The sequence below is a fragment of the Anabrus simplex genome, chromosome 1 (genome assembly GCF_040414725.1).
Source record: "Anabrus simplex isolate iqAnaSimp1 chromosome 1, ASM4041472v1, whole genome shotgun sequence".
NCBI lineage: Eukaryota > Metazoa > Arthropoda > Insecta > Orthoptera > Tettigoniidae > Anabrus > Anabrus simplex.
The window spans coordinates 1764684603-1764705392 of NC_090265.1; the positions used below are offsets into that span (position 1 = coordinate 1764684603).

The window sequence follows — 20790 nt, forward strand, 5'->3', positions numbered from 1 at the left end:
CTGAGTCAAGAAGGTGCCACCTGCCACGTTCTCATTGTGGTTGAAATGCTGGTGTGACCAGTGCTGCCTCTGTGTGGTTGAACGAAGACTCGCTGTGAAGTGATGTCTTGGCTGTTTTTCCACAGCACATTGGAAAAGTTGAGCACGCATGTGCAAAAGACAAAGTTTCTTCTTTCTGGAAAAAGGCTTAGAAATTCTCACTGAGCTGTGATCTGCACAGACAGCACCCGGTGTGGAGCACACAACTAGTTACCTGGTGGTGAGGGAAGTTGAATGATTTGTTATTCTTTGGCTGGTGTCTTTTTCATTGCATTGTATTTGATTGTAGTAATTCATTTTTCAAACAGACAATGTACTGCAGCACTTCAGCACAAAAGGTACGGCCACCCTTGATGTCAGGTGCATAATACTATATCAAAAAGGTATCATTTCCTAACTAAAATATTTTGGTATCAATTTTCATTTCTGTAATTATTTTAAAATAATTTGGTGCAGGTCTTTCCTGAAGAACGTTTCGGCAGTGTTGCAAGAGACAGCAAAGGTAAGTGTACACATTGTAAAAAATAATTATTATTTTGATTGATTCTACAAAATCATCCTTACCATTTCCAGGCAGAGTGATATTAGGCTAGGGTATATTCTTTTATTTTTTGTGAGCAGTCTGTGGGGCCCCTTAAAGACCCAGGCTTGCCATGTTACGCCCCTGTGTAGTAATTATTTTGCCTAGAAACTTGAAGATATCTGTGAGGTACAGTACTAAATGGAAAAAAAAGATTATGCAAATTAAGGTAGACACTGCTGTTCGTATGATCAGAGTGATGCTGAAATACCGGTAATACAGTAATATGTTCTGAATGGACACATTGGTAATGGAAATGAAGATGTTAAGAGAATGGAGACTGATTTTTTTGCTAGTTGCTTTACGTCGCACCAACACAGATAGGTCTTATGGCGACGATGGGATATAAAAGGCCTAGGAATGGGAAGGAAGCGGCCATGGCCTTAATTAAATTACAGCCGCAGCATTTGTCTGGTGTGAAAATGGGAAACCACGGCAAACCATCTTCAGGCCTGCCGACAGTGGGGTTCGAACCCACTAACTTCCAGATGCGAGCTCACAGCTGCACGCTCCTAACCGCATGATCAACTCGCCCGGTAGGAGACTGATTTAGGGAGTCAATAATGCAGAAGTGCAAACCCAACTAGAGGCTTTAAATGACAATATTGAGAAATATGGTATGAAAATCAGTGTGGAGAAGAGCAAAACAGTGACAAGAGGATAAAGAGAAGGAAAAGGAATTGTTAGTATCAGGGGACAAAACCTTGAGGTTGTTGAATACTTAAAATTTTTGGGAAGTGAAATAATACAAGATGTAATGTTGGATAAGAAGATCACCAGACGGGTACAAGTGGGAAATGCATTCTACCAGAATGTAAGGAACCTGGTGTGGAACAGAGAAGTTCCTACAAAATGTAAAGAGATAATGTACAAAATGTACTATACCCCTATATTACTGTATGCATCAGAGACTTGGACTTTGACAGCAAGGAATGAGAGGAAAATTCAGGCCACTGAGATGAAGTTCCTGAGGAATATGGTAGGGAGATAAGATCTTCATTGGGGTAATCACGTAAATGGGATTGTAAATAAAGCGTATAGCAGTGGCGGCTGGTGGTTTAAAAGTTCAGTGGTGCACAATTTTTACCAATGATATAATATGATTACAGGCTAATTTTCAAATCTAGATACATCAACAATACTTTTTTATTATTAAAAATAAAACAAACATTTTACATTTCTATTTTCAGGAATATTACTACAACGCATTAACATTTTTTAATTTAAAAATTCTTTTACCATATTGAAATGAAACACTTTGAGGTAGCCTAATTCCGGTATTGGAAAAATATCCTTTTGTAATATATCTGGTTTCGAAATGAAACGTTGCGTGGGCCTACCCATTCGTTTCACCTCGGATTTTTCATCGGTAGTCCGTTGCGGAAACGGCCTAGACATTAAAAACTGCACCGAATTCATGATCTGGCAAAATACCACTAACTGATAAAAACGCACAATAATAAAAACACACATGCTGACACGAATGTTTACACAATGAAATCAATAAGCTACTTTGTACACACATAACAAAGCTCACGACTATACTGAAAGGAATGGCGGTGTTCATTTTCAAATTTAGAGCCATTAATTATATATCGAGCCACGACCGACTTGATGCGTCGCTCTAGCCATCCTGCTCTAGGTAGCTCCTTACGGAGCGCAGCAAGGGATCCAACTGGCCGTGATCCAGCAGATGAACTTCCATCCGGTGTCGCTAGATGACACTCCTGTTCTATAACAGAATCTCACATTGAGCAGCAATGGGCTCTAGCGACATTGCTAGTAGTTGGTTACGCTTCGCTCTAGCTAGCTCCTTAGCGCAACGAGGGTTCCAGTCGGCCGTGGTAGGAGGAGCCAGGTTGATAAACCTCCATTTAAGCAATGCATAAGAAGCCACGCCTATCTTTTCCTCTCCCCGCGCACCCCTCTAGCAGCCCAAAAGCACACTTCTAGCAGCCCCGCGCCCCCTCGAGCAGCCCAGGTTTCGTCCTACCACAGGTTGACTTCCCGCTGCAAACTTTTCCGGTTCCTGCAGTGAACATCTAAGAGTACCGGCTTGTAAAGTACCCTGCAGTCAATATTTGCTCTTTCAAGCTCTTGAAAGGTTTGTCTTGTTGAATGAAAATACAGTAGTTGAGTAATCCAAATTATAAAACTTTACCTAAAATAAACATACACATTTAATGGAGGTAGCGCAAACCTGCAACCTAATGGAGAAACCGCCCCTGGCGTATAGATCTCTGCACATGATTATTAGGGTATTTAGGGGTTGCAGTAAGGATGTAAAGGAGAGGGCATATAAGTCTCTGGTAAGACCCCAACTAGAGTATGGTTCCAGTGTATGGGACCCTCACCAGGATTACTTTATTCAAGAACTGGAAAAAATCCAAAGAAAAGCAGCTTGATTTGTTCTGGGTGATTTCCGACAAAAGAGTAGCGTTACAAAAATGTTGCAAAGTTTGGGCTGGGAAGACGTGGGAGAAAGGAGACGAGCTGCTCGACTAAGCAGTATGTGATGATATAGATGTTGATTCCCATAGGGAACCTGAAATATTTGTCCCAAATGAGTAAATTTATAATGCCAATATAAATGGTCCGTTATTGGACATTAGCTGGAAAATTTATAATGTCCAATAACGGACCATTTATATAAGCAGTATGTTCTGAACTGTCAGTGAAGAGATGGCGTGGAATGACATTAGTAGACGAATAAGTTTGAGTGGTGTCTTTAAATGTTAAAAATTAAATAATTGAAAAGGAGGTTCAACCTATTCAATACTTAAAAGAAAGAAATGCAGTAATCACATTCCTATTTAAATGGGACCGGTTTCGACCTTAGTCCAGGTCATCATCAGCTGTAAAAACATGTACAATGTTTATGAATATTGGAGGTCGGTTTCACACTCTGATAGGCACAAAGACACGACACCACATTCTGTCATGCACAAAGTCACAACACTATCAACAAATATACGAAGATCAAAAATAACTTGAAGTCGCAGACGAATAGATTTGTAGTAGAAAGCCGCCAGCTCCTGGTGATCAGCACGGCACATTCAAGGTCATGCGCTGCGGTCGAACGCCAAAGTAGAGTGGAGAATGTTTTGAAGGTCCAGAATTTGTCACGGTTGCGGGAAGTTAAGTACGTATATAAAAATATACGACGCAAATCAGTATAAATGAATGAGTACTTGTACTCCTGCCTATCAGAGTGTGAAACTGACCTCCAATATTCATAAACATTGTACATGTTTTTACGGCTGATGATGACCTGGACTAAGGTCGAAACCGGTCCCATTTAAATAGGAATGTGATTACTGCATTTCTTTCTTTTAAGTATTGAATAGGTTGAACCTCCTTTTCAATTATATAATTTTTAACATCAATCATTTCAACACGGAACAATGAAATTTTTATCTTTAAATGGTGTCTTTAAAAGTAAGAAAGATAGGAAAGATCACAATATGAAGATAAAGTTGAAATTCAAGAGGACAAATTGGGGAAAATATTTGTTTATAGGAAGGGGAGTTAGGGATTGGAGTAACTTACCAAGGGAGATGTTCAATAAATTTCCAATTTGATTGAAATCATTTAAGAAAAGGCTAAGAAAACACCGATAGGGAATCTGCCACCTGGGGAACTGCCCTAAATGCAGATCAGGATTGACTGATTGATTGATTGTCATTACCCTCTTGAAGTATGCCATTCATATATTTCTCTTTTGCTTCCTTTTTCACTCTATTCAGTTCCCTCATTAGCTGTTTTCTAGTTTCTCTATTCTCCCTACCCTCTTTGATTTTCCTGTTTACTATTCTACATTTTCTTTTTAATTTTCTTATTTCCCTTGTGTAATAAACAGGGTCTGAGGTCATTTTACCCTTCTTAACAGGTACAAATCTCTTCTCTCCTTCCCAAATGATTCCTTTAAATTTAGCCCAAAGTGTATCCACATTACTCCCTTCACTTATCCAACAACTGAATTGTGATTTAAGGTAAGTCCCAAATTCATCAACTTTAGTTTTTCTGTATAATTTCTTATCTTGTGTGACCCTCTTATTAAGCATTTTTGGTACAAGTCCTACATCCATTATTACAGCCTTATGGTCACCTATTCCTTCAATTACCTCAGTTTTATCAACAATTTCCCATGGTTTAACCAAGAATACATCAAGTAAGTTGTTGAGATGAGTCAGTTCTTGTACTAGTTGTGTAAATCCTCCCTCCCAAATTAACTTATTTGCCAGTTTCTGTTCATGGGCTTCACTTGCAGCTCCATTCCATTCAACTTCAGGCAAGTTTAGATCTCCCCCAATTATTACCATATCATTATTATTGTTTTTATGAGTATAATCTATTATTTTCTCAAATATTTCCATGTCTCTTTCCTCTCTTCCAGGCCTGTATGTTCCTATAATTCCCACCTCCTTCATATTATCACAAACTAATTTTATCCCTAATATTTCATCCCTTTCATCGGTAAACCATTCATGTGAACAATAAGTTTCCTTCACCAGAATAAACAACCCCCACCCTTTTTATCTCCTCGGTCTCTACGATAGACTGTATACCCTTCTGGAAATACTCCTCTATTACCCACCCCTTCTCTCAACCATGATTCTACTCCTATCATCACATCAGTCTCATAAGATTCCATCAATGTACTGAATTTTATTTGTTTATTTACTACACTCTGACAGTTTACCAAGAGCAAACTCAGACCCCCTTCCTCCTTGGGTGGTGTGCTAAGTCCCAACTGATGAACCTAACTTAGCACACGAGGGAGAAACGCAGGCAACCAAGACTGAGTTAGCTGGAAAATTTATAATGTCCAATAACGGACCATTATATTGGTATTATAAATTTACTCATTCAGGACAAATATTTTAGGTTCCCTATGGGAATCAACATCTACATCATTTGATGGCCAGGCAGGCACCTATTTTTGGAAATGAGACATACCGTAGCTCTCATAGTGCATTGGCACTGCTGGTGGCTTCAAATAGCCTATGCAGTGGCCTCCACGGGGCTGGTTCACTTGGCCTCTCCATTCGGGACTACAAAACTCCACAGCAGCTACAAATATTTTTGCTCGGCCGGGTGGCCCTCACCTCTATCTAGCTACCTAGCCGACGTAATAAAGCATTACAAGTATTGAAAATCATTTTATTTTCCATATTGAAAGAATCTCAATAATAATATAAGAGAATTTATTGGACTCCAACCTATTCAATACATTACAGGATGTTAACATTTTTAGTTAAACATCGTTAAAATGGAGACATGTTTCGCCCCCCATGTGGGGCATCATCATTCATATCAAAGCACCCCAAAATTAAACCAGACGTCTGGTTGGAAATTATGAACATAATATGTGAGAAAGAATACATGTGTAACTAGCCTGCCTTTATCTAGTCTTTTTAAAATTTGGAGATCCTGTGGTAAAACTCGGACAACAATAAATTTTCGGGCTCTGGCATTTATAGACTGAAATGGGGTGAATGTAACAGTTCATATATCGGTCAAACTGGTAGAAGCTTTGCAATTAGATATGCAGAACATTTCAATGCCCAAAAGGACAATAAACGCTCGGCCATGAGCATCCATATGAAAGACACTGGACATAGTTTTACCACAATCGAACAGGATCTCCAAATTTTAAAAAGACTAGATAAAGGCAGGCTCATGACCGAGTTCGAAAACTCATACATTTTTTTGGACCAAAAATATAATAAGAATAAAAATTTAAATGATCCAATAGACAACCGAAGCCCTCTTTACGAACAATTAATATTTTCGCTCAATAGTTTAAATCTGAAAGACAAAAGACTTGTTAACGTCCTCCAAACAAGCTCTCCAAGCACCCCCACTAAGCCGCTCAACTCATTGCGCCCCTATTCTCCCTCCAATACACACAACTCCTCCCCAAGCGCCAATCACATACCCACAGCTCCGCCTTTTCAAATCCACTCCCCTCCTCTAAGACGTCACACGTACAACACGAGGAGCAGGACATTAGCGACAGCCAGTGCTCCACAAACCTCTTAGCAATTAGGTAACAGCTCAACAGCTTTCAAGGTGAGTTTTAACTTTCACATCTTTCATTTCTCAATGATCTCCCCCCTTTTTTTCTCTTTTTCCGTTATTTCACTTAACTAATTAAGACAAATCCTCCATTTTCAGATTCCATCACATGTAGGACAGTTCAAACACCGATTGCACTGCACAACATTTTCGACCGTTACCCATTCAACCAACAACCGACTTTCCCACACTTCAACAACAAAGTATACGCAAACCTCTAGTTAACTAGGAAGAATCTAATGATGTTTTTAACTATTTTCATTTGAAGCCGGTGTTGTTTTAACTCTGTCTTAGCACGGCCTCTTTTTATAATCAACAAAAGCTGTTCACTTGCACTGTGCACTCCGTTCACATAGAGAGTGACCAACGGAGTTGACTACCTCATGAATTCTAGGGCGAATTATTTTGGTTGGAGCCAAATTACAAATAGACAAATTGGAATGTTTTACCTCATCGATTTTAATAATTATAAATAAGTGTACAGTAATTATAAATTGTATTTTATTTTGCCAACATTTGTATATACTACGTAGAACTATCATCGAACTCGATATCATATAGACTTTGATTACTTTCATTGTTATACTGTACATATGATGGCTTCATTTTAATATTAAGAAACCACTAGCGTATTTTACCATGTGTAACTAGTCTATTGTTATTTCGTTTAGGATAGGACCTTGTATGTGTTTTGTAATGTATTCTTTCTCACATATTATGTTCATAATTTCCAACCAGACGTCTGGTTTAATTTTGAGGTGCTTTGATATGACTGATGATGCCCCACATGGGGGGCGAAACATGTCTCCATTCTAACGATGTTTAACTAAAAATGTTAACATCCTGTAATGTATTGAATAGGTTGGAGTCCAATAAATTCTCTTATATTATTATTGTAATAAAGCATAGCGGCCTGACACCAAGTCGGTAGTCGGCCTCCCCTACAAACATGCCTACCTGTCTAATCCCCGATGTGGATCTGGAGCTCTCTGAAGACGACATTTTTATTGACCTCCGCACATCCGGCGTTCCAGTTGACAACATCTATAGACTGGAGGATGGCGCAACTTCCACACCATCATCGCAGATTCTAGTATATCTACGCAACGATGACGACCTGCGATGACTACAAGCCTCCGGAGCGACTATTAACCATATGGTAATACCTATGCAGTAGTGCCCACTCCTTCGTCTATCCTAGCCCAGCTATCCGCAAACCCCTCTATTGTTCCCTTCGCCAACGTGTCTCAACCCTGGACATCACACCAGCAATCATCGCCTTCCTTCTCTACAACTACAACCACCACGACCAGCACAATGTCCGCCTACACATCCTTCCCACTTCCAGTTACTACTGTCACGACCTGTCACCCTTCGTCAGTAATGTCATCTTCCCTCCCAATTTCCTCGACTCCTGCACCCCAGCAACTCCCTACCACCTCAGTGCCTGTGACTTCGACCGCCACCTTTCCGCCACTACCACCTGCACAGGACAACATCACAGCCGCCGCCACGTCATCTTCGACCCAGCAACCACCACCAGCCTTCCACATCATGTCAAGTTGTGTTCTCCGTGGGATAGCACCGGACATCTCTGAACGGGACATCATACAGGAACTACAAACAGACGGCGTTCCAGCTCGACACGCATTCCGGATCCACAACGTTAACGGCCCCACATATATGGTGCGACTCCATCTTCCCACTCCAGATGACGTCCACAACCTCATTAGCACCGGCGCCCAAATCCAAGGACATTGATACCGAGTGGAGCCTTCTCGCTCCCCACCCTCAACAGTTCGCCAACTTCACAACAACCCACATCGTCGCCCCCAGCCTGGCCCTCCTCCTGTTCCACCCCCTCAACCCCTTGGTCCACCCCCTCCCCAATCTAGTCACTTGCTCCTACCCCTACCAACATTAGATATAATCCGCCTTCTCACCACAACTCTTCATAACATCACCGCTACTCTCCACCTGCTCTTTCCACATCTTCCCCCTGGCGTTCTCTTCTAAACTTCTCCCATCGCATACACACATCTCCTGTCATTTCCCACTTCGTCTACCCACCATCCTTCTCCATCGCATCTCCTCGACCCGCTCGCTTCTCTTGGCCAGAGAAAGGGCGTAACCCTTTACGTGGCTGGCCTGCCCCACCCCTTCAGGGTGGGGAATGAAAACATTAAAATTTAAAAAAAAAAAAAAAAAAAAAAAGCCTCCACGGTATGCATTAGCCTTGCGTCTTGGGTGGTGTGCTAAGTCCCAACTGATGAGCCTAACTTAGCACATGAGGGCGAAATGCAAGCAACCAAGAATGAGTTAGCTGGAAAATTTATAATGTCCAATAACGGACCATTATATTGGTATTATAAAATTACTCATTCAGGACAAATATTTTAGGTTCCCTATGGCAATCAACATCTACATCAACATACCACTTAGTCGAGCAGCTCTTCTTCTTTCTCTTAATTCTTCCCAACCCAAACTTTGCAACACTTTTGTAATGCTACTCTTTTGTCGGAAATCATCCAGAACAAATCGAGCTGCTTTTCGTTGGATTTTTTCCAGTTCTTGAATCAGGTAATCCTGGTGAGGGTCCCATACACTGGAACCATACTCTAGTTGGGGTCTTACCAGAGACTTATATGCCCTCTCCTTTACATCCTTACTACAACCCCTAAATACCCTCATAACCATGTGCAGAGATCTGTACCCTTTATTTACAATCATATGTATGTGATTACCCCAATGAAGATCTTTCCTTATATTAACACCTAGATACTTACAATGATCCCCAAAAGGAACTTTCACCCCATCAACGCAGTAATTAAAACTGAGAGGACTTTTCCTATTTGTGAAATTCACAACCTGACTTTTAACCCCGTTTATCAACATACCATTGCCTGCTGTCCATCTCACAACATTTTCGAGGTCACGTTGCAGTTGCTCACAATCTTGTAACTTATTTATCACTCTATAGAGAATAACATCATCCGCAAACAAAGGGAAATGAAAAAAGATGTATTCATATATTAGGAATCAAAAAGGAAAAGGAATCCAAATTCCTACAATGGTGGGAGAAGGGGGTGAACACTATTTAACAGATACTGAGAAAGCAAATCTATTTAGTAGGGAATTCAGAGATTCAGTAGAAGATTGTCATGAGTTGGAAACAGTAACAGAAGATAGAGAGGGAGAGACACATAGGGAAACAGGAAGCTTCTCATTAACAAATGAAGATATTTTCAGAGAAATCCAACTGCTTCAGCAAGGAAAAGCAGCAGGAAGTGATCAAATTACTGGGGAGGTATTAAAGACAATGGGGTGGTACATAGTGCCTTATTTAAAATTTATCTTTGACTATGTCATAAATAATAGTGTAATACCAAAGGAATGGAAGGAATCTATAATAATACCAATTTATAAAGGAAAGGGTGATAAAAGGAAACCAGAGAACTACAGACCAATCAGCCTGACCAGTATAGTTTGTAAAATACTAGAGAGTTTAATAGCAAAGTACATCAGAGGGATATGTGATGATAAAAAATGGTTCATGAGGAGCCAGTATGGATTTAGAAAGAAATTTTCTTGTGAGGCACAACTGGTGGGATTTCAGCAGGACATATCAGATCAATTGGATTCAGGAGGCCAGTTAGATTGCATAGCCATAGATCTTTCCAAAGCCTTTGATAGAGTGGAACATGGAATATTATTAAAGAAATTGGCGGGAATAGGATTGGACGTAAGGGTTATACATTGGATAAGAACATTTCTAAACTCAAGGGTTCAGAAAGTCAAAGTAGGAAATAATATATCACAGGAAGAGAAAGTTTGGAAGGGAATCGCACAGGGTAGTATAATCGGTCCGTTACTTTTCTTAATATACACAAATGATTTAGGGAACAATATAACATCAAAAATAAGATAGTATGCAGATGATATAATTGTTTATAGGGAAATAAATAACATTGAGGATTGTTCAGTATTACAAAGGGACCTTGAAAGTATCCAACAGTGGGTTGAAGAAAATAGTATGAAGGTTAATGGAGGCAAATCAACTGTTACAACTTTTACAAACAGGAGTTTTAAAACTGAATTTGAATATACTTTGGATGAGGTAGTTATCCCAAAAGATGGCAAGTGCAAATACTTAGGTGTGTGATTTGAAAGTAATTTGCACTGGAAGGGTCATGTGGATGACATTGTTGGGAAAGCATACAGATCGTTACATGTCATAATGAGGCTACTTAAAGGATGCAACAAAGAATTAAAAGAAAAAAGTTACTTAAGTATGGTTCATCCATTATTGGAATATGCAAACAGTGTTTGGGATCCTCACCAAGAATACCTAGTAAAATAAATAGATAGTGTGCAGAGGAAAGCAGCAAGATTTGTAACAGGGGATTTCAGGAGAAACAGTAGTGTATCAGAAATGTTAGAGGAACTTGGGTGGGAAACTTTAAGTAAGAGAAGGGAGAAAACTAGACTTATAGGATTATATGAGGCGTCTATTTGCAAAACCGGCCATCTCCCAAAAAAATTGAAATCCACTTTTTGTGCTGAATGTGTTCTCTGTCCACTTTTACACAAGGTGGCAAACTATTAGCTGCAAGCTCAGCCTCCAACCAGCTTATTTACTTAATCGAAAATTGGGGTTAGTTGCAAACACGGCCGTCTGCGTATGGTTATGAGTTGCAATACCGGCCATCTCCTCTAACGCTCTAACGTTTTCGGGCTTATTGAAAAACAAACGAAGAAAATAGAAACTTTAATACAACCTGAGGAATTTCATAGTGTTCATTCTCAGTATGGCAAATTATTTTTACTAGGAAGAGATGACAATGTTCCCGACTTCGACTGGAAAACAGAATGTATTTCTATTTTCAAGCCTACAGGGAAATAGCACTTCAAATTTTCTGCTGCAAAAAGGGTTATTTTGACCAAATCAAAAGGAGGCAATTCAGTGTTAATTCAAGGTGAACCCAACTACAGAATAGATGTTGGAACAAAATTAGGAGTTTGTAAGAAAGGCAAGAATGTTTTGATGATGAATCCAAAAGTTATACATGCTGGTAAAATAGTAAACAATTTAAAGGCAAAAAATGTTGAATCTCTATTGACCAAACATTTTGGGACTCAGTGGAGAAATGTTGAAGTGCTTAAGTTTTACAAAGAACTGATTGATAAAAATAACCTTCCACAAAACAACCCAGAAGATGATGGAGATGAATGTGAGCACAGTGTAGACAATGGCATTAATGTTTAATTTCATGTTTAATGTTTTTTAAAGTTTAATTTTTTAAAATTTATTTCTGGTTCGTTTTGTGTAAATGCATCGGCTTTTTCTACTGCATTGATTTTTTAAGTGAACTTTTAAATAAAGCATTTTTTGTACATTTTTATTCCTTCAGTTTCTTTAGTTTGGTGCAAAACCGGCCATCTCCAAATTTGAAATTTAAATATTTCAAATAATTATAGGAATAAAACACTGGCATTCTGTAACATTAATTACAATGCTATTTATAAGTGATAAAACAAATACAAATAATTCTAAATCTCTTTATTTAGATTTTATACGTTTTTTTGGTCTCCTGAAAAATTTAACCATTTGGAGATGGCCGGTTTTGCAAATAGACGCCTCATATAGAGCCTATACAGGAGAAGCAGCATTGGGAGAAATCCGTGAGAGGCTTCAGTTGGAAAATAATTATATTGGCAGAACTGACCACAAGTATAATATTAGAAGGAATTTTGGCAGAAGCGACTGGGGTAAATTTACATTCATTGGGAAGGGCGTGAAGGAGTGGAACAGTTTACCAGGGGTAGTGTTTGATCCTTTTCCAAAATCTGTACAGGTATTCAAGAAGAGATTAAACAGCAACAGGGAAAATAAATGAAATGTTAGAGGGCATTTGACCAGGGCAGGCTATTGTAAATAAAAAATGTGTGTTAAAAAAAATTAATTCCATCCCCTGGTCCATGGAGTTTGGACAGCCAAAGTAGGGGACTGCCTGTAGGGGTGAAGTACAGTGAGGACTTCGAGGGCCCTGGGATTGCTACGGTAACTGTGAAGGCCCTTCAGGAACTCTGAAAAGTGGCAGCAAAATGGGGCTCTGGTTAAGACGCAGCAGGTCGTTATGCTACTTAGGTTCCAAAATGGGTTTAAAAAAAGGTAAATAAATGCAATGTAAAGTTTAATCTTATACCAGTTGCATAGTATTATTTGAAGTAATTCCACATACTGTATATGAGTTGACTATGTTTGTAAGTATGGGAGATATTATAAGTAGAATTTTGTAAACGATATAAATTTATTAAGGATGATCTGTTTGTTTAATAGAAAAAAATTGTTAGCATAAATTGTATATTATTGTATTCTAGAAAAAAAAATTCTTCTCTTGTTAATTTAAAATTTAGTGCTTGACAATAATGTATTTTAGTGTACCATTTGCCACCGAGGTAGACACCTCATTTGCAAATAAAGAGATTTTGATTTTGATTTTGATTGACTTTAAATATCTAAGATGAAATTCTAAAAGAACTTAACTGTGTAAAAATCACCTGTTCAATACACGTTTGCCATTTTATAAATGTTCTTTCTAAAAAGCTACATAGGACATGTTTCAACCTAGCCTAGAGGTCATCATCAGCTAAAATAACATAAAGAAGGAAGACAAATAACAGGTAACTGTTTTTGTTATATAACATACCAGTATTGTATATAACATATAACGTATAATATATCACTGTTTTTGTCATATGTCTTTTTTCTTTATGTTATTTTAGCTGATGATGACCTCTAGACTAGGTCAAAACATGTCCTATGTAGCTTTTTTAAACAACTATGTAACCTTTTAAACAGACCATTTATTAAATGGAAAATGTGTATTGAACAGGTGGACTTAATACAATTAAATTCTTTTACAATTTCATCTTAGAAACTTAGTCTGGCACAGGTCACTAGGAATGGAAGTGGGTGCCTGGTGAGATTTTCTCTCACCCATGAAATAAATGAAGAAAATCATCTTTATAGTAGAGTTTTAGATTTAATTGGTTAAGTGAAGCTTTCTGTCATTATTTTCATAAGAATTATTGAAGCTTTACAATATTTTAGTTAAAATATAGGGTATTCTACTTTGTTTAATCAGTATCACGAACATCTCTTTCACGTGTGACTCTTTTATGCATTTCTGCCAATTTGAGACTGGTATAATGCACAATTTACTTTATAGTGTCTTCAGGCAAAAATAAATGCCATGCTTCCATTGCCAAATATTTCGTGCTTATCCTCTGGCACATGGTAAATGTCATGAGATTCCATTACAAGGCCTGAATCCCCCTCCCCTTCCCCCTTCACTCCTCCCATCCTAGCAAACACAGCTGAGACAACAATAGACATGATCGTAAGAACAGGACTGTTAACTTTGAGGTCAGGCTGTTTCGAGAGGACAACCACTTAATAAGTAAGTTTAAAAGTTTCTTCACACTTATTTTTCATTTTTACTTATCAGCCCAAGTTTCTCATACAACTCATTTTTTCCATTACAGATTGGAACTTCATTACGGTTTCCACTGTAGTCACATACAGTTTACCATGCATCTGTTATCTTCTCTAACACAGCTTCTCAATTTTTTTGCTGCCCTCTGGACTATTAAAAATAAGACAAACACACCTAGCCAGCATTTGAAACAATCATTGAGAACGCAAATGCTAAAGTTGAGAAGATCAGGCCTTTCGAGAGTGCTACTATTTTAAAATTTTAACTTCATTGGTGGTGTTTCATCACATGTCACATACATTTCACCTGGGATATGCTGCTTCCACTCAAACTTAGATTCTCAAGTTTTTCGCTCCCCTCTTAAGTATTCGTGAAGGTGACTCTACAGAGACAGACTGTCAATTCTGAACTTTTAACACAGTGATTTCGTCTGGATTTTTAATTATATCACTGCAAAATTTTTAGACTAAGAGGTCCACAACCTCACTATAAACACTTATTGTTCGTTTACGTCTCATCTCATTTGTATTCATTCTTTTCTTCATAGGTTTTAACACATTTTTAGCTTCTATTATGTAAATAAATTTAACCCCCTTTTTACACTGAAGATCGCTTGAACAAGTCGAAACATCTAATGATGGAGTTGTGTTGCGTATTGAATAGGAGGACGTATTAAATTTTCCTTTGTAAAGTCACAAGATTCCTACTCTTAGTTTTATGTGTCGTGTTTATGAACGTACATCCCATGTGGTTACTCCATCTTTCCCTGTGTATAGGGGTCTATTTCATACTACCTGGTTAGAATTTGCAACAACAGTTTCCGTTTGAATTCCAGAAAACTCATTTTTGCAATTTTGTTCAATTCATTTAACATGAACACCGCAACTGTCAATCATACAAAGCATATTTTTTAAGTAAGTAATGTTTTGAAATTCCGCTGCTGCAATGCTGCAGTTGGGTGTCCCTCGCATGCGCACCGTGTATCTACATCCATTGGCAAGCCACAGAAGCCATTGCTGCAACAACCAACCGTGTGTACATTTGTTTGTGCGTATTTAAAATGCCTCCGCCGATTGAGGATCCCTCCAACTGTCAAATACACGCTGTTATTAGTTTTCTTAGTGTTAAAGGCGTGAAAGCAGTTGAAATTCGCCGTCAGATTTGTGAACTGTACAGACAAAACATTATGAGTGATGGAATGGTACGCAAATGGGTAAGAGCTTTCGAAGGTGGCTGAAAGAATGTTCATGGCAAGGAACAGAGTGGGAGACCCTCAGCGATTAGTGACGAGCTGGTGCAGAAAGTCAATGACAATGTGAGAGTCAATAGACACTTCATAATTTCTGCGTTATCACAGGTGTTCCCTCAAGTTTCAAAAAGTATTATCTACGACATTGTTACAGAATGCTTAAATTATCGAAAATTGTGCTCACAATGAGTACTGAAAATGTTGACTGAGGCGCACAAAACCAAATGTTTAGGTAGCGCTTGATTTTTCTTGAGCGTTATGATGCTTAGGACGATAATTTTTTAAGCCAAATTGTCACAGGCAATAAAACATGGGTGACCTATGGTAAATTAAACCAGAAACAAGAATGGTGGCATTCAACATAGCCCAAGAAAGTGAAGTTTAAGCAGACAATTTCAGCCCGGAAAATCATGTGTACTGTGTTTTAGAATAGGAAGGGGGTGTTGCTTGTTGATTTTTTGTCTCATGGTGACACAATCAATTCTGAAACATTTTGTGAGACCGTAAAAAAAACTGTGTCGTGCAATTCAAAACATAAGGCACAGCATGCTGAGTAAAGAGATCATTTTGCTGCATGACAACACCAGACCACATGTGGCCCATTGAACTCAAGATCTCATCATATCATTTGGCTGGGAACAATTTCATCATCCTTCATATAGCCCCATGATAGCGCTCAGTGACTACCACGTGTTTCTGCCACCGGAAGAGGCAGCTCAGAGGTCAGTGTCACGACGAAGACAATAGCCTCAAAACGGCCATGTTGCAATGGCTGTCAAGGTAGGCGGCAACCTTCTATGGCGATGGAATACAAAAGCTTGTTGTTCGATATGATAAGTGCCTTAATGTTGGTGGCAGTTATGTGGAAAAGTAGATAAAAGAGTGGTCTTTCATATAAAAATAAAATTTGTACAAAATGTTTGCGTGCTTTGTGGACATATCAAAACGGTACTTTCCGTACTTAAAAAAATATGCCTCGTATCATCATCTCAGTATTCATCTGCTTCTTCCCTCCTTTTCATCTTCTTTTCCACTTGATCAATCCATTGTAACAGTTTCCGTGCATTCTCATCACCCATAGTTAACACATTCAATATATTCAATATACCGTATTTAGAGTATTCAACAATGCCAGAAATACTAACGTAACAAGGTGTAAGGTGAGGGAAAATCTCACTGATTTACAAGGATTACAACAATGGCACCACAAACAAAAACAACAAACCTTTGCCTACAGGTAACAGTTACAGACTGATGCGGCAAATAATGAACTTATACCTAGAAGGATAGACATGGGTGCAAAACTGTTGTGCAGTGGGACATGACAAAATCAAGGAATGAGGGATTCCCTCACTACGTGCCCAGTGCCGGGTTAACAGCAGTTAATACAAGACAATAATTATGATAACAAATAAAGGGCTTGCTTGAAATTATAAATGCAGCATATTGATGCTAATGATTAAAGTTGGCATATGTTAACTTTTAATAAATTATTGTAGGAAATACTGTATTTAACTTACCAATATTTCTCAATGAAGGCATTTTTAATATCAAATGTCTGCTTTCCTCGTCAGACTGTGCTTGAGCTGAATACTCCAAATCAAATTCTTGATTTTCATATTTCTCACTAAATATTGGACAGGCTAAGTACACTTCGGAAGAAGAGGAATGGGTAATGGGGAATAGGTGAAGTTTTCTAAGAAAACAGCTTTTCTTCTTCCCCCTGTGTTTAATTTTGAATACCAAATCTGAAAAAAAGAAACAAAATGAATAATCAAAAACTACTATAACAATAATTATGTTCTATGCTAAACACTGACCTGAAATAAATTTAAGGTTGCCTAGTGTAATTTTCATCCTCAGCTCTAACCAGTACTATAAAACCTCTATTGAAAGACAATCAGTAATTCTGAAGTAAATTGATCTTTTAGAGGGGTTGTCTCTTTGAAAGAGGAGTGCTTTCTTATTTAGTTACTAGCTTCAACACGTTGGCCGTATAAGTGCAAGCAATCTGACTTATGGCTGTAAACTCCCCATTCCTATCAAGAATCAATCAACATCAATCTGCATTGGGGGCAGTCGCCCAAGTGGTAGATTCTCTATCTGTTGTTTTCCTAGACTTTTCTTAAATGATTGCAAAGAATTTTGAAATTTATTGAACATCTCCCATGGTAAATTATTCCACTCCCAAATTCCCCTTCCTATAAATGAATATTTTCCCCAATTTGTTCTCTTGAATTCCAACTTTATCTTCATACTAGCTGATGTACTCGTGCTTTATTTCGGGATTCTCAGAAAGACTGACTTTATGGTTTTCCTAACTGAAGTCAACATAGGTCATCACAAAAACGTCAGTAGGAATGTAGCAATTAAAAGCAAAGTTATAAAATACTCCATCAAATGAAAAACTGCACATTTTCTCACTTTTAACGAACTGTACTACAATGCCGATCTAACAGTCCAAAGTTCCAGAGCTCGAATAACCAGGCCGCAGACAGCCGTGAACACTCCTCTGCCATTATTCCGGTAAATGTGCACACTGCTCATTCCAATCAGTGCCTCAGCGTAGGGATTGAATAGCTCGAATGCTATGATGAACCAGTGTGTTACATACCAGTAGTATCAGAAAATTTATGAAACAGAGGAATGGCATGCTAAAGAAGGAAGCTACCTAACTCCCCAGCTACTTCCCGCCAATATTTAGGCAGACTGTTACACTCGGTACTACCAGGTGTGTGGGCCATGTGGTTAGGGGCACGCAGCTGTGAGCTTGCATCTGGGAGATAGTGGATTCAAACCCCACTGTCGGCAGCCCTGAAGATGTTATTCCGTGTTTTCCTATTTTCACACCAGGCAAATGCTGGGGCTATACCTTAATTTTTTTGTTGTTGTTATTTGCTTTACGTCGCGCTGACACAGATAGGTCTTATGGTGACGATGAGGCAGGAAGGGACTAGGAGTAGGAAGGAAGTGGCCATGGCCTTAATTAAGGTACAGCCCCAGCATTTGCCTGGTGTGAAAATGGGAAACCACGAAAAACTATTTTCAGGGCTGCCGACAGTAGGGCTCAAACTATATACCTTAATTAGGGCCAAGGCTGATTCCTTCACACTTATAGTCCTTTACTATCCCATCGTCGCCATAAGACCTAACTGTGTCAGTGCGACGTAAGCCAAATTAAAAAAAAAAATACTCAGTAAGCAGCAGTAATCCTATCTGTCGGAGATGAGTGGCAACAGAAGACAAAACACATCACAACAAACAATGGTCAATGTAATGTTATTCTTGATCAATTTTATGAGCTTTCTATATTGTAGGCCTTAACATTTAGTTTTCTTTAGACTCTCTGATAGTGCGTCTTATAAAATTATTTATAGCATAGACTGTAGTTCCTTATCTCCGAGACTTTACATACCGATTTTCATTAAATCCTGTTTACCCATTTTCTCGTGACTCGGCGCTGTAAGGACTTAATAACAAAAATTCAAATTAATGAATATCTCTGATCATAGCCGGTATGATAACAATGTATAAGACATAAATGATCGGAAATATAATGCTATATAACATTTGAGAATTCCATTGTAGGCTTTCCCCTAAATTATCATTTTACTCAGCGTGAATAAAATTATTTATGTCCCCTAACGATTTTCGTTAAGATACGACCATTAACAACAAATATTAGAGAACTAAATTTTAGGCCTTCTCCTAAACTACCATTTCACTCAGTGTGAGTAAAATTATTTATGGCCTAGATTATAGAGACTTATTCCCCGACTTTGTATACCAACCGATTTTCATTAAGATACGACCACTAATAACATAAATATTTGAGAATTAAATTTTAGGCCTTCGCCTAAACTACCATTTCATTCAGCGAAATAAAATTATTTATAGCCGAGATTGTAGCGACTTATTCCCCGACTTTGTATACCGACTTTCATTAAATTCTCTGAGCCATTTTCTCGTGATGCGTGTACATACATACATACAGACAGACAGACAAATTACGGAAAAGTAAAAAGTGCATTTACTTGTTACTGTGGGCACGACTGATACAGAAATACCATCCTTTTTAAATTCTGAGCAATGTACAGACAAAACTTTAATTTTATATATATAGATTGTGATCTTTCCTACTTTTAAAAATGTACCGGGCGGTACACCTCCACGCCGCTAATTCAAATATGGCGCCAGTTGAAACTCCTCTACAGGAGAAAGCCTGAACTTTAACAACTGTATTAACTCAACGGTTTCTCGGAAGATGTCTCTACTGTAAATTTGGTAATTTTGAAGTGTTCTGAACTGTGTCTATTTCGATTTGTGTTTGTTTGCTTCGTATCAGGAAGTTTGGACATTCTCTAACAGATGACTCTACCAAAACTATGATAACGCACTCTGGTGTAAAGGAATGTACTCTCCTGAAGAAATTTTGTATGCTTAAGTTTTGTCTTTACTAAATTTTCTTCTGTGGTTTGTGGGTTGGCAATATAAATCCTTTCTTTCCGCCTGTTCTGAATGTAGCCAATCATAAATTTCTGTAATTAATTTTCCACCAATAAGGTGTTTCTTCTTCGTCTTGTGTATTAGTTTTTGCTGTTATCCAATAAAAGTTTGTGGGTGGGTTGTTATCATTCATGAAAGGTCTCGAATTTTCCACGAGGGTATAAAAACTGCTGATTTTCTTGTCTCGGAGCCACTTCTGTAACATCTCTCTTAGTGTGTGAATATGTAGCAGGGGGCGGGAAGCGCCTCTTTCTTCAAGCAGAAGTTCTTCAACAAGGTAATGGCCTGTTAACATCTTTATTTCTTGCTAGCTCAGCAGTTTAACTCTCGGAAAAGGTTCGAAACCTTTAAAATGTAATCCATCTTCCTTAAAATGTAATTCCCTTCTTCTGTCTATGTAAAAACTACTATTTCTTGAACTGTAAAGCGGGGATAAAGAGAGCTTCACCCTCTCAAACTCCCCTTCATTTTGAAAAGGAGGTGACTACGTTTTCATAACCGTTCTTCTCTTCTTTAATGTAGTAGGTTTTCTCATACGTGTCACCTCCCTAGCTTGGGATTAGCCCCTGTATGATCGGCCTAGCGCCACATAGGTTTTTAGACAAAGACTTTGTGTAGGAGTGCAAGTTATCGCCTCCATTCAATTTGTATTTTGGGCCATTTAACCCGTTTTGTTTTCCTTCCTGCGAAGGCCCAGTAGATTGGGTATTAGATACCCCTGTTTCACTGTATGTGTGCCTTGAGGGCAGTTAATGTAAAGTCAGTTTATGGCCTCTTAAATAGGCTTGAAGACTTTGAGAGCGCATCTGCTCTTTCTTGTGTGTGAAACGTGCCTC

At 38.5% G+C, this 20790-nt stretch overlaps 1 protein-coding gene across 4 annotated transcripts in view; it reads right to left on the bottom strand.

The window, feature by feature from the left end:
• The window catches only part of LOC136858757 (uncharacterized), a 125905-nt gene that overhangs the window by 72367 nt on the left and 32748 nt on the right, over positions 1–20790 (bottom strand). For all 4 annotated transcript variants that reach the window (XM_068225684.1, XM_067138534.2, XM_068225685.1 and 1 more), the window contains one exon: positions 16969–17196. In XM_068225684.1, coding sequence (XP_068081785.1) covers positions 16969–17196 — 228 coding nt within the window. The remainder of the gene's footprint in view (positions 1–16968; positions 17197–20790) is intronic.